At 34.8% G+C, this 15,306-nt stretch overlaps 1 protein-coding gene across 14 annotated transcripts in view; it reads right to left on the minus strand.

Moving 5' to 3' along the window:
• The window catches only part of SPAG9 (sperm associated antigen 9), a 101,530-nt gene that overhangs the window by 62,663 nt on the left and 23,561 nt on the right, over positions 1-15,306 (minus strand). For 13 of the 14 annotated variants that reach the window (XR_004972738.1, XM_036339359.1, XM_036339358.1 and 10 more), the window contains exons 3-4: positions 6,208-6,278; positions 334-428 (exon numbers count right to left, since the gene is read on the minus strand). Coding sequence is in view for 13 of the 14 variants with exons in the window: in XM_036339359.1 (XP_036195252.1) it covers positions 334-428; positions 6,208-6,278 (166 nt within the window). In the remaining variant the exon portion in view is untranslated. Of the gene's footprint in view, positions 1-333; positions 429-6,207; positions 6,279-11,601; positions 11,667-15,306 lie in introns of those variants that run through there. The other variant, XM_036339369.1, reaches the window with a different exon arrangement.

Genomic DNA, 15,306 nt, shown 5'->3' on the forward strand with positions numbered 1-15,306 from the left:
CTCTCTCTAACAAAAGGACTTTAGACCAGGAGGACTGGAAAATTTTCAGCGTTCCCACAAATCAGAAAAATTTAAGCCTACTGTAATATACATTATTAGAAAGCAATCAAAATATCTCGATAATGCTGCTTATATGGAATGGCTCACAATTTACATCTGAAATAATGAAAGCTGTTTCTGTTTTTCTATGCTATTCTTTACTATAGCATTCCAACCACAGTAGAGAGCTTTTGAAACAGCCTAACTATTGTTCCAGGATTAAAGAACAGAGAGAAACAGACACAGGCAGGTTATTTCGCTTTGATCTCAAGGCAAACGTATAACACAGCTTACCTAATTCTACTATGAACTGCAGATTCTAGTTGTTCACTCCCTGAGAGCTGATGAAGTTTTGTCCTTTCTAAGTGTTCCATATAATTATGGATCATCTGTTTTGAAGAAAAAAAATACACAAAAATTTAAAAATAATACCTGGAATAAAACAAAAAGAACTTTTTTTACACATTTCTTATTTATCAGATTATCCATAATTCCATATAAAAGAATATTGGGATGAAATGGGGGGGGCATGAAGGAGGTGGAAGAGGGCAAATGGAGAATAAACGGGAAGGAAAGCGGCGACTTTGGGTGATGGGCGCACAATGCAGTATGCAGATGTTTGAGTTGTGCGCTTGAAACCTGTATGGTGTGGTTAACCAATGTCACCTCAATAAAATTTTTTTGAACGGCAAAGGAATATGCAAATGCTACATTTAAGGACGCTGGTAGCCATAAAAGTAGCCAACATATTGCTGAGCACTGCAAAAAGCTATTTTTCACATTGTGATGCTATAAAATGATATAATTTTGACATAAATAGCAGAAATTAGGATATAGACACTGGGGAGGAGGTGATATGAGATAAGTGGTAAAATAAATAATAGAGGGCATCTGAGAAGTCCAGTCAGCAAAATGGAAAACAACAAAGAAATTAACATAACACTTGAGAAGAAATTGACAAGGAGAAAATCTGGGATATCCTCAGAAGAGCTTTTAGCTGTGAAAGTTTTTTGTTTAACAAAACCATACCCTTATGTGGTGATTCTATTTTACAAAGGATTCAGAGTATGGATCACTCAATTTAATTAAGTAATTAAATTAAATGCCAATGTTTTTATTTCTTATTTCTACATATTTAGTTGAAAGAATGCTAATATATTTTCTCCTTTGGTTGCTAATTTACTGGTATAATTACGTAATGTAATTATCTATAACAACAGCACATTAAAACAAATAAAAAATCAGAGCACTAAAAAAAAAATCAGAGCACTGTGATTTTGTGTCTTGGATACACAGGCTGAATAGGGAAGCGAAAGCTTCAAGAATATCAAGTACATAAACTGCCAAGAAATGCTACAGTCCTATTTAATTCTTAATAATCTATAGCTCCATTTTTAAGAAACCTAAATCTGGCATTAGAATATGTAAAATGCAATAAGTTTCAATCATAAAATCAAAAAGGCTATTCTAGATACTAACACGATATAAATAAGAAAAATGAATTTTAAAAAATAACAAAAAGGCCAAACCAATGGACATGGACAAAAGGGGGATGAGAGCATGAGTGGGGGGCGGGAGGAGGTTGGGGGTAATGGGGGGGATGAGGATACACTTGTAATACCTTAACTAATAAAGAAATTAAAGATTAAAAAAAATAACAAAAGGTATGTCAGCAACTTAAAGGGATGTAAATATTAAGAGTAGGACATAAAAAAAAGGTTGATATCTTTCTTGGGAATATTGCCTGAATTCTTAAAACTGTAGCATGAAATATATTTGGAAATTTCTAAACTTTAGTGGTATGAAGGTAGGTTTCAAACTTAATAATTTAAATATTATTGTAATCTAAAGAAAACTATTGACAGAAAAAAATTTAACAAAAATTTGTTTTTTAATTTTAAAACCTGCTTTTGTTGTAAAAGTTTTACTTGGTGTTCATGTACCATCGTTATATATAAATCAATTTGAAAGTTATTAACATAAAATAAACAAAACAGTAAACTCTGGTGCATGAGTTAAGATGAGTAATTCTATTGAATCAAACATAAAATAAATAATTAATCAAGTTTTTCCCCACTAAGACTAACCCAAACAAGAAATCGGTCAGGCAACGAAAAATTAAAATAAAATTGCATGAATATGGTATGTGAAAGTATTTTTTAACTTTTAAATTTATATACTTATTTTAAATTTACAGATTTTCTCTTTACCACCACTTAACAGTTTTGCAAAAATACAGGTTTTGTCTTTGTCTTTGTGTCAGCAAGCCAGAAATAATGAGCTGTTTTCTTCTTGTATCTGGAAGAACTTTAAGGAAAAAAATTTAAGTGAGACTAATATAACAAAGTGATGTTTGGGCCAAATAGATATCAATTTACATCTTCAAATGGTTTTTAAAAGCCTAAGTTGAATTCTTTTATACTGGATAGTAATCATGTAAAATTGATTAGTTCAAATGGAAGAATCTAAGTTTCATTAAGCAATTCAGATGAATTGCTAGCTATGGTCAACTATGTTCTAACTGCCATTAGCTGATTGGCTTTGGGGCCAGAATTCAGGTCCCTCTGACTCAGTCAACTGAGCAGGTAAGCATTATAGGACTCACGCTATACCTTGCCTTTTAGTCTATTCTGTAGGCAGGCAATAAGCTCATTGTCCTTTCTTCCTCACACCCACAAAAACCCCAACCCTTAAGCATTTCCTGACATCTGAAATAAAATATGCACTACTTCTATAAATGCACAAAAGAGTAGACAAAATAAATTATACAATAAAAAAAAATTGTAACTATAGGGCTTCACAATGTAGCTCTGGTCTTTAAAAATCATGAATGGGAGGGCAGGATCAGTGGTGCTAGAAAGAAGAGAGAAGCAAGAGGAAAACAGGATAAGCTTAGGCAAGCTACTACTGGGTCCACCAGCCCATCCCTCCTGATCTCAGGTATGCTCATTTATTCACACAGAGTCAGGTGTCAATTCCAAAACCCAAAGCTAGAGTCATGAAGGATTCCAAGCACACTGTCTGGAAAATCCCAATCCCCTCCCACCTGGAAAAATCTTCACAGCTTTGACTAAAATGGAAAAGCAAGGCAACAGTGAGGTTTTGGAAACAGTGGCATGGATCTCTTTCGTCATGTTGACCTTGAATCTTTCCATATGCGGCCAAAAATCATATATCTAGATCTGCAGAGTTTCTCTTCTTAAAGTTGTTGAGATAGCATAAAGCAAAGAGGCACAGAAAAATTTCTGGTGCATTTAACATCCACGTATTCCACAACCTAAAAGCGTTATTGAAAATTCAGGCAATGGAATCAGACAACCTAGGTTCAAATCCAGTCACATCCCAGCATGGGGTTTGGGACAAATTATATTCTCTTTCTAAACTTCAATGTGTAAAATGGGTTTGGTCAGAGGATAATATGAGAATGCATTAAAACACTCCCTGATGTAAGACCAGGGTTCAAGTTTTCGGTGAGTAATATTAAGAGTTTGTACATATGTGGCCAAGTGCCTCACAATTACTTGATGTTTATATTTCCTACACTGCCCTCTTTTTTTTTTTTTTTTAAACATATTTTATTGATTTTTTACAGAAAGGAAGAGAGAGGGATAGAGAGTTAGAAACATCGATCAGCTGCCTCCTGCACACCTCCCACTGGGAATGTGCCCGCAACCAAGGTACATGCCCTTGACCGGAATCAAACCCGGGACCTTTCAATCCGCAGGCCGACGCTCCATCCACTGAGCCAAACCGGTTAGGGCAGCCCTCTTCTTTAAGCATGTGCTCTTTTAAACAAATTCAGTAATGTGTACAAAATCCTGGATTTGACTAGAGAACAAGTTATTCACTCACCAAAGAAGCCCTAGAGTCCCCCTAAGCAGTAAAAAGTGATATTTAAACATTTTTGTGCCTATTTTAAAAGCTTACCTGAGTTGGTAGTAATCATGAAAAAATGAAGGTTAAATCCTTTCTCTGAAGGTTTCCAGAATTTACCTTTAAAGGACACCTGGTTCATTAATATTGGATAGCTATTTATAATTGCTAATTAAATGATATTTCTCCTACAGAAAAATGGGGACTAGAGTGGAACACCCCACATTTCAAAGCAGCTACCTCTGTGTTACATAAACCTTCCTAGAGGCAGAGCAAAATAAAGAGAGCCTGCTAGTATCAGGGCAGAGGACAGAAGCTGCTTGTGCCAGAGGGAGGGGCCGGATGAAAAGAGCTGCCCTGCTTCATGTGAAATTTACTGCCCAGGCCCAGCTCTCTGAATTGGTATTTAAGATTTCTCCTGAGGTCTTTTTTTCTTCTTGGACTGTCCTTCTCTGAAGGATCAGGACAGAAAAATTATTACAGCTTTTTACTTGAAGGTGTCAGGTTTTTCTGTAGCAACATCACTTTTATTAAATAAATATGTGAGAAAAAATATAAAATTTCACTTTACAGTGATTTTTCAAGAATGCATGTATTTTAAGCATGCTTCAATTTAACATATCCTAATTTAGTAATCATCCATTACAAAGGTTAGAACTTCAATGAAAAAAACCAAAAGGATTATTCATCACTATCAATTATTTCTGGTACATAAACATATTCCTGCTTATAATTATGGCAATGATAAGCACTACATACAGGGCATTGTTCAGTCACTGAAATAAATGATGTAAAAAGAACCAAGAGCCCTAGCCAGTTTGGCTCAGTGAATAGAGTGTCAGCCCACAGACTGAAGGGTCCCAGGTTCAATTCAGGTCAAGGGCATATACCTCATTTGTAGGCTCCATCTCGGTTCTAGTTGGGGCATGTGGGAGGCAACCAATCCATGTGTCTCGCTCTCTCTCACATCGATGTTTCTCTCTCTGTCTCTCCGCCCCTTCCACTCTCTCTAAAAATCAATGAAAAAAATATCCTCAGGTGAGGTTTAACAAAATAAAATTTAAAAAGAACCAACAATAGGCCTTTACCAATCAATTGTTTTTTAACAGTCTTGATATCCATCAAGTGCCATCTCATTAAAATGTGGACATTTTTTTCATACCGAAAAGGCTGCTGGGAAGCTGTTCCTGTCTTCCCAGAGCTTTATGGTTCCAGCCTTCTGTGGCCAGTCTTTTCCCTCTGCCACTGAATTCCAATTCTGTGACACTTCATGCTTCCTGTGTGGCTATATAAGCTAAGATAGTAATAATCAAACCTTATGTGCCAGGAAGAAATTCAAACCTCTCTCCAAGAAAGCATTAAGCACATTATTCCAAAGTAAATGAAACCGAGTGCAGTGGGTTTTATCTTCCTAAAGCGACAATCTATAGGTCTCTACCAGAGGTAGGATAAGAGATTACACAAACTGGTGAAAGAAAATGGAAGCAGAAGACTGGAACCATCCCGATCATGGGAGAGGTTGGACTAGAAAGGGAAAAAGAGAAATTCTCATTTTTTTCCTTAAACAAATATGAAAATTCTGTATGTTTAGATATGTGACCCTCAGACTGATCATGATACACCAGAAATGGTTTTCACATTAAGGAGATACAAACAAAAGCAACAAATAAAAGGCTGACAATCATAAAAAGAAGGTTAAAAAAAAACCCTCAAGTACATTTCCTAATTTGCTTTGGAGAGATTATGTGCTGGGGTTGTTACTTTAAAATACTAAAAATTATTAAAACTGTAACTTTAAATATATAAGTGCTATATTTCATCCAGAAAACCTGTTTTAGAGTCATTTCCATTTAATACATTATAATTTGTGTTTATGTTATTTGTTATAAGCTTAATGCAAATAAGTCCTTTATACTGGATAATAACTATAGAGACTCCTACACATAATTTACCAATCCATCATTTCTCAACTGTTAACAGAATAAATTAAATCACTTCTCTCATACTAGCAGTGTGTATACTTTTTAATATGCACACAGAAGCTTTTACTTGGTTAGCCAAAAAAACAACTATTAGAGGCACACTAATTCATCAAATGAAAAGGTAATTTCAAATAAAAAATATATTAAAAGTCAACATTTGGTAATTAGGCAAATGTTATATGAAATTTAATGTGTTCTTAAAATAAATCCCCAAGAAATATACTGACTGATTTCAAAGAAAAATTAAGACATAATTTCTAAAGTTATGTTTTTAATCTCAATATTAGCATATAAGAACAACCCAGAAACCCACCTCAGTGTGTCTTTGATGTAATGCATTATATTCCTTCTTCAGTTCTGCTTCTCTTTCTTCAAGTCTGCTAACTGAAATTAAGATACATACACTTAATCAAAACAAAATAGAAGAAATTTACTTGAAAATTCCATCTTAAAATCTTGGAATGGGTTATTTATAATCCTTAGCAACTTTAGGGCTCAGTGTTCCATATGAAATTCTTCACAAAGCTAGTAACCTCATTTTATCATCCCTAACAAATAGAACTTTCAGAGGGGGGATAAATTGGGTTTTAAAAAATTAAACACCAGATTGCTTTTCCTAATATCCATGTTTATCAAGTCATCGCCCTAAATAGGTTTTTTACATGATATAAAATTAAGTCTTTCAACAACACTTTACAAATCATCTCAAAGAAGTTTTAACCCAGGATCAGGGCCCAAATCACTGATTTCTAACATTATTCAAGCTCTTTTTCCCTACTGAGCCATATGTGAAAAAGTCATTATAAGTACTTTTTCTCCTTCAGGTCTTAATTTCAGGGACTTATCTTCTTTTATTTAGCTCCCTCTGCTGATGGAGTTTGTGAGTGGCACTGATTTGGAGTAGTACTCACAGAGTATAACTTTATGATATACATACATACATACATACATACATACATATGTATGTATAGATTTACATTTTTTACTAGAAAAAAAGTCTTTGAAAAAAGTTTTAGAATGTTGGGACAGGATTTCACGGGAAAGGGTGGTAATAGAGAGGACTGATTCTGATAGGAGGTGGAGCTCAAGCAGGACCACAAAGAAACTACAGGCACTAAAGACAGATGGTGATGAGAGTACTGGGCACTGTTACCACAGAGACGGGAACACGAATCATGCTGGTGGTAAGACAGAGGGGAGACTGGCCAGCCTGGTGGAGCCCACACTGACTAAGAAGCAGTGAGAGATAGTCTGCTGGGAGAAACAAAACTGGTGCTAGCAGAGCTCGTAAAGGTATATACTCAGCCCTAGCTGGTTTGGCTCCGTAGATACAACGTTGGCCTGGGGACTGGGTTTGATTCCAGTCAAGGGCACATGCCCGGGTTGTGGGCTAGATCCTCAGTAGGGGGCGTGCAGGAGGCAGCCGATCAATGATTCTCTCTCATCATTGATGTTTCTAACACTCTCTCTCTCTCTCTTCCCCTTCCTCTCTGAAAGCAATAAAAATGTATTTTTTAAAAAGGTAGATACTCATTTAAGTCTGTTTGAGGGCTGATATTAATTGGACATGCTCTCTTCGTGTAAGGGTCGGCCACCTACAAACAGGCAAGGCCGCATCAGAAGGCTGTAGAATTAACTGCTGTGAACTACCACAGCACACGTACTAATGTTTTCATATGCCTAATGTTCACACATCAGAGGCCAAACAACACATAGCGTGTGCTGTCGCCAAACTCGTGTTGGTTTGTATAGATAGCTTTACTTGCCACGTTTGTTTGAATATTTTGAAAATATGTCACTAATTTGGAAAACTGTAGCTCTGACTTTTGTTTCTAATGAAGCCTCTATGTTGGCTCATTAAATTTACACCTGCGAATAAACACACACTTTAGTTCCCATGGTGCACACTTGATTGTGCCAGGCAAGTGTTGAGAACATGTGCTACTCATCCTGCGGCTGCAAGCAATAAAAAGCAAACTTGTAATGCAGATGTGCTGTGATAGCACAATATGTACTGAAACCATTATTTTTAGTACAACTTCTCCGCTTTTTATTTAAAAACAGGAAATCCAACAAATTGAGATATTCAGTAACAATTTCAAAATAAATATTTTCTACTATTTGTCAATTAAATTTATCTGAAAGCTTAATCCTAAAACTACTGGGTAAACCTTATCTATTTTTAATTGAACATATTTAAGATTTTCTTGGTATTATGCAGCAACAACAAAAACAACAAACAAAAAAACCCTGGAGGCTGAGGCTAAAATAAAACCACAACTATCACCTAAAACCCTCAATTTCAAATTTGTGTCCTACAGTAAACCTTCATTGTTCTTGTCAGTTAACTTCATATCAATTCATAAAATAAACTTATGTCATCACTAACAGCTAACATTATTAGTACTCATTATATTATGTGCCATGCACTGTTCTATGTATTTTATATTAACTAACTTATTTGAGCCTGACATTAATCTTATAATGAAAGTATTATTACATTCATTTTAGAAATGAGGTAAGTGAAGCAAAGAGGAGTTAAGTAACTTGCCCAAAGTCACACAGCTAATAAGTGGCAAAACTAGGATTCCTAATGGAGGAGTCTGGGTCCAGACTCTGTTTTTACTTACCAGGCGATAATACTGCCTCTCAAGAAATACTCTTTTCAATCTGTTTTATATACTGGAGTATAACTTAAATTTTTACGTGTGAAACAAACAAACAGGTGTATAGACTACTTATGGAAAGAACCTAGTCACAGACAGTTACTTCAACTCAAAGGTATCAAAATGCCAAATAAAATATGTACCCAACTTTACTCATCATGGAAATGCATTTTAAAACCAAATGCAACACCATTACATACCCGTCCGAATAGCTCAAATGAAAAACACAATACATCAGATAAGAATGTGGGGCAACTGGAACGCGAATATACTGCTGGTGGGAGCATAAACTGATACACCCAACTTGAAAACTGGCAAGATTTCATAAACTTAAATGTGTGCAAACCCTTAGCAACGAGGTCATTGCTAAGAAGTGCACACATGTGTCCACCAAAGGACATTTAAAACAATGCTCAAAAACAAAAAAACCCCACAATGCTCAAAGTCGTACTATTTGTAATAATCCAAACCTGGAAACAACCCATCAACAGCAAAATGGATAAATACTCATGTACTAGACTACTACACAACAGAGATGAACAAATTATTGCTATACACAACATCATGGACTAATCTCACAAACAGGCTCTTAAGGGAAAGAAACAAGTAAAAAAATGCAAATCTAAAACGAATGTGTTAGAAGTCAGGATACTGGTTAGCTTTGGGGAGGAGTCAGTGACCTGAATTTACTGTGTGCACAATCCCACTCCACCCCAGTCCAAACACAATGTGTTCCCATTCACATCGGCACTTTCCTTGGCTTGAATACTCATTACTCTTTATGTCCTCCGGCAACTGCTATAAGTTCAATATATAGCACAGGATTTAATCAGACTACTTAGAACTATTACAAACAAGGTGTACTGATTCATCCTTAAAATGTACAGGGAGATGAGCAAAAATGTTACTAGATTAGAGATTTAAAATAAGAAAAAAAAGATAGGCATCCTGGGAGGATAAATTGATACTCTTATGAAGGTCATGTTGGTGATATCTGTTAAAATAAGCAATGTATATATCCTTTGACGCAATACTACCATTCTTATTTATCCTACAGAAACACACCAATGCCCAAAGACATGAAAATGGATGTTCTTATATAATAACTCCCAAATTGGAACTAGCCCCAAATTTGTCAATAGTTGGTTGGTGAAGTGAATTATGATAGTCATACAATGGACCACAATGCAGTGACTTTGCTACATCCAAGTTATATTACCTCAGGTATAGTAACCTCTCTGGGCCTCAGTTTACTTATTTATAACTGACAAATAATGGCAGCATATCAGAGATGATATTAGGATTAAGTGAGTTATTACTTGTAAAGAGTATAAAATAGTACCTGAACACAAGTTTTTCAAATACAACCACAAAAGGTAATGTTAAAAGGAATGCATTATATCTATATGCTGACATGGGATGGTGCCTGGAACTGAATGGAAGGGTGCTAAATATTGCTATATCTGAAAATAGAAAATACAAAAGCACTTATAATGTGATGCCGCTAACATGTCAACAAAGCCAAAACTGAATTGTCTCTCCCAAACCTGTTCTTTCCCACAATCTTCTTACTCAGGCAAAAATCTTCAGCTATCCTTTAGCTCTTCTCTTTCCCTCACATAACATATTCAGTCTATCAGCAACTGTCTCTTTTACCTTCAAAATAAACCTAAAATCTGACCACTTTTTACCACCCCATCACATCCATCTCTTGTCTGAATTATTACAATTGCCTCCTGACCAGTGTCTCTGCTCTAGCCTTTGCTCCTTTTATTCTCAGAATAGTAGCCTGAGTAAAGTCAGACAGCGATTGCACAAAACCCTGTCACATTAAAAGAAATCCTTACAATGATATATATATAGATATAGATAGATAGATCGATCGATCGATCGATCTATAGGCACCACTCCTGGGCCTGGCCCAGTAAAACCATCCGCACAGAATCCTCCATTTCCTTTCCCCTTTCCTCCAACTTTTGCAGATGTAGGTGGAAAAGAACCTGTGTCTCCAAAGGAGCCACTCATCTATGGGAAACATCCATTCTAAACGTCACATGAACAAAAAATAACATATAACATTTGAGTCATTATATATGTTTTTTGTAGTTTAGTTTGTGTCTGTTACTCTAGATGATTTTCTGAATGTTTTTCTGACTATTATTTTCTCTGCAACCTAACCCCTCCAGCAAGTACCTTGTCAAAAAACTGTCTATGATGTAACATATTTCATGTTTTCTTTATCTAAACACTAGTATTTACTCCTTTAAACTATGAGTTAACCACAAAGATCATTGTGGTCTTGTAAGTATTTCTGACAATACTTACATAACTCAGCACAACAACATAGTCAAAGGACTTCATTTTCTCAAGGCCTAGCTCACATGAGATGTCATAGTGTTTAACGCTATGAGAAATACCTTTAAATGCTGGGAAGAGCCGTATCTTCAAAGTCCTGAATGCCACTAAGTAAATGGAAGAGCGAAGGAAAGAAGAAAGGAGGAAAAAGAGGGAAAGACATCCCATCTGAGCAAGAATGGTGCACATTCCTAAAAACCCCAAGTACTATAAAATTCACCTCTGCCTACACTGTTGCATTACATCTGAAGTGCAGTAGGAGACAGTTTCTTGTTTAATAGTTCCCATGTGAACCCAAACCTCAAAATCATCTCAGGACAAATCCAAAAAAACCTTTATCATTTTACTCATCAAAATAGCCACAACATGAGATTAACTAGAAATAAACAAATTTCTCTTCATCCTTTCTATCCCAAAACAACAGATAACTAATCGGCCATATTTTTAAACTGCAAATATTCTGTGGAGAAAATTTTTAAAAAATCAAGGAATCTTAAAAAGGGGGGAGGGACTAAGAAAAAATAAGAATCAAAAGACTAATAAAAATGTCCCCCTAAAATAGCTAATGGAGATACTGCAGCCTCATTTTAAATGCTCTTTCTCTCTATCCCTCTTTCCAAAGAGCAAGAGGATATGATTAAGGCAGGAAGAGCTGCCTGCTCTACCTGCTCAAAATCAGAGCTTACCTCCTTAGAATGATGGCCTTTGCCAAGTTTGGAACACCTTCCATCTCTGATGTCTTCTGCCCCATCAGACTGCTGATAGGCCTACGGGGGGAAGAAAGAGAAACAGACCTGCTAGATCGCCATATCCAACTCATGATTTGCCTTCTCAAAAGGCATCTTCAGTTCTTACTAGTCATGGAAGGCAGATAATCCGGCTGTTACTTGGCCTCAGGAGACTGACATTGGTCTTTCAGAAGCTTTTCCTTGAAGAATTTAGCATCAAAAGTCTCAACAGGTAAGCAAGAATCAAGTGCTGACTTACAAGCAAACAGATCTCAGACAACCACATCAAAACAGTAATAAAACCCTCTCCTCTGCCAACTAAGTCCTTCGCGGTGTCTCTAAACTTCAAGAGATTTTCCCACGGATATTATGTTATTAACCAATGGCACAATGTGAAATGCTACAGTATCCCCATGAATCAAAAGAGAGCAGGGTAACTTCAAAGAATCCCAGTGGTAGGGGTTTCTAGCAATCTGATCTGGTCACTGTCTTGAAGATGCTACCTTGCCATACATGACAAAAAGGTGACTTCTCTCCTAGTCTCTGTGTAAGGCGAATCCCTCAACACAGATTCCTCTGTATCACTTCCATGGTCAAGAAGTACTTCCTTATGACCAACCAAAACCAACCATTTTCTCTAACTTAATCTGCCAAGATTACAGAAAAACAACTTGGTATCTTCCTTATCTATTCCTTTACATGTTTGAAGGGTTAGTCAAACCATATTTATTCTGTTCTCTAAGTTAAGTCAGCATAAGTTCTTTAACCCTTACTTAGAAAATCACTTTCTATGAAATCTTTAGTTCTAGATATTATAAATTACAACCTTAAGGTTCTTAATAGATAGCACAAGACTACAGAAAAGAATCTAAATACAGATTATAAAACATAAAGCACATCTGAAGGCCACATGGAATATTACCTAATGAAATAGTAATAAAATGTTAGGGTTTGTATAAATTATCTTGTGCCTAATTTTCTGCTTTCCCTCTCATATATAGGCTCTAAAAAAAAAAAGGAAAGAAACAACACTTAAATTAAGTGTTTTAAAAATAAAAATATTCTTTATATATTGCAAAGAACTAGATTTAAGTTAAATGGACTAAAAAAGAAAGTTTCTATATAATGAATTTTATTTTTTTTAAATCAGAAGATATAAATCTAAAACTCCTAAAGCTGCTTTATTTAAAGCTGCCTTTCAATGATAATAGAATCAGTTATCTACTGTAATCATCCAAAAATAATATAGATTGCCTATTAGCAATATAAAATTTAAAACTCTCAAATTCTGAGAATATTAACATGAATTGTCAACTGCAAAGCATAGTAAAGAGGCTGATAAAGCATTTTATTGGTCTGGAGGTTTTGGGTTTTTTGTTTTTTTTAAGTGATTTGAAAATTAGTGACAGAAATATTTAGGCCCTCTCAACTATTAACTTTGATATAAAGTATACCTAAAAATGGATTTTCTTCTGTGTTGTGAAAGGTCTCAGTGTACCAGTCACATCATTAACAGACAGAACTTGCTTGTAAATAATTCCCAAATGTGCAGTCTATTTTAAGCCATTTATTCCTTTAAAATAAAAAAAATATGTTGATTATATGACTTCCCCATACTTTCCATCTAGTAGTGTATAAGTTCTTATAACCAAGAAATAATAAGTGTCTCCCTTACAATAATAAGTTTCAAGGTAAAGGCTTGAAGTTATCTTATTAGACTAAGATCTAACACCAAATTTAAAAAGCAAATGGATGTTGCATGGGAAACATAAAGGGTAGAAAGATCAGAATACAAGGTTCTATCCCAAATGTCTTTAGCTGTCAAAAACATTTTTCCATTTAATTTTTTTAAATGGGATTTTTCATTCAAAGGAAGGACAGAATCAGAGAAGAATCTATAAGTAGCTTAAAATCACTGCCATCTAAATGTTGTCATCTTCTCCCACAATTCAAGGGAAAAGACATCTAATAGAAACTCAAGAAACTTGAGGGAAAAATATTTTTCCCAAAAGAATCAATAAGTGGTTTTATATCAGCTCTGAGTGCTAATGTTATAAATAATGATTCAAATTCATGTTACAATAAAGAAATAAAATATGCTACCAAATTTTACTTCTCCAATTCTGTTCACGTTAAAAACGACCATACACTATTATATACCAAGAACCACTAAACTATTCCGTAATTCCTTGACCTACTTCCTTAAATATGTTCTAAGAAAATTAGTGAGAGAGGGAAATTTATAGGTGTGAAAAATATGATTCACTACACTGGAAAAATGTCCAACCAACAACAGAAGTTTTTTGTATGTTTTTAATTTACTAATATTTATTTTTACTCTGACTCATTCCTTCAATCCACAAAGACTTTGAGATAGCTTACAAGAACATATAACAGTTCATCATACATATATAAAATGTGGATCAAGGAAAAAAACAATTAAATACACTAATTGGGTAAGAACCAAACCAGACATTATGGTTGCACTTCTAAGTTTGTTCTGAGTTTATGAGTAGCCAAGAACAAAACAAAACAAAGTGGCCATTAAATAATTCTCATTAGAGGAAAGAAGAAAACATAGTCTCTCAGGGAAAACATAACTGTTAATAGATGGCACAGCTTCTGAATGATAGGTATAAGCAGACATTTAAAAAAATTAATTATTGACTACATAGTCATTATACTGTAATAACTATAAATGGTGTCAGATGGGTACTAGACTTATTGGTGCAATCTCTTCTTAAGTTATATAAATGTCTACTATGCTAAACACCTATAACTAATATAATATTGTATGTCAACTGTAATTGAAAAGTAAATTTTAAAAATAATAGTAATAAAGATTATACAACAAAGAAAATACGATAATGTTAAGGAAAAGATACAAAATTATATGTACACTCACTCCAACTGCAGTGCTATAAAAGCATGGTACATTTGGAAAAAAGACCAGAAGTCATAAACATTCCCCACCCCTCACCCCCGCCAAAAACACACAAACACTGTAAGTATTTGACTGCAATAATCATATCATAGTCTTCTATACCACAACCATACCTAGGCTGACTATCAGGCATACAGCAGTAGTTTAATATTTTTTAATGTATCAAAATGTCTATATTTACTTGATTCATTTAAGAAATTTGGCTTATAAGACAAATACTCAATATACAACAGAACTAATGAACATAAAGTAGTTTCTGATAAACAACTCATTACTGTCACACTGTGAATGGCAAGGCTGAACGTAGACTCCTTACAGAGTTGAAAAGTACCAACAGGTCTTTCTCAATCCACAACTTCCTTATTCTATTCCATATATAGTTCAGATTCTTCCTCAAGGCTCACAAGATAATAACTACCAAAAAATGTTATTGCTACTCCCAGGTAAGAAATAATACACAGCATTTTTTGGAAAAAACAAAAATATTTCTTACGTAGTTCAAATTTTGAAAACACAGCAACCAGAAATCTCCGAAATCAAATGTGACCACAAAAACTTTATGGACTCAACTTCTCAACATTGTGAAATCATGACAACCCGATATTACAGATTCCATATTATCAAAGGCTATAAAGTGTATCCTTTAATTCAGTTCCTATTTTTTGACATTTTCTTGCTTCTCAAATAGCAAGTAACTACAACCAAATTCCCCCTTTTAA

The sequence above is a fragment of the Myotis myotis genome, unplaced genomic scaffold (assembly GCF_014108235.1).
Source record: "Myotis myotis isolate mMyoMyo1 unplaced genomic scaffold, mMyoMyo1.p scaffold_m19_p_17, whole genome shotgun sequence".
NCBI lineage: Eukaryota > Metazoa > Chordata > Mammalia > Chiroptera > Vespertilionidae > Myotis > Myotis myotis.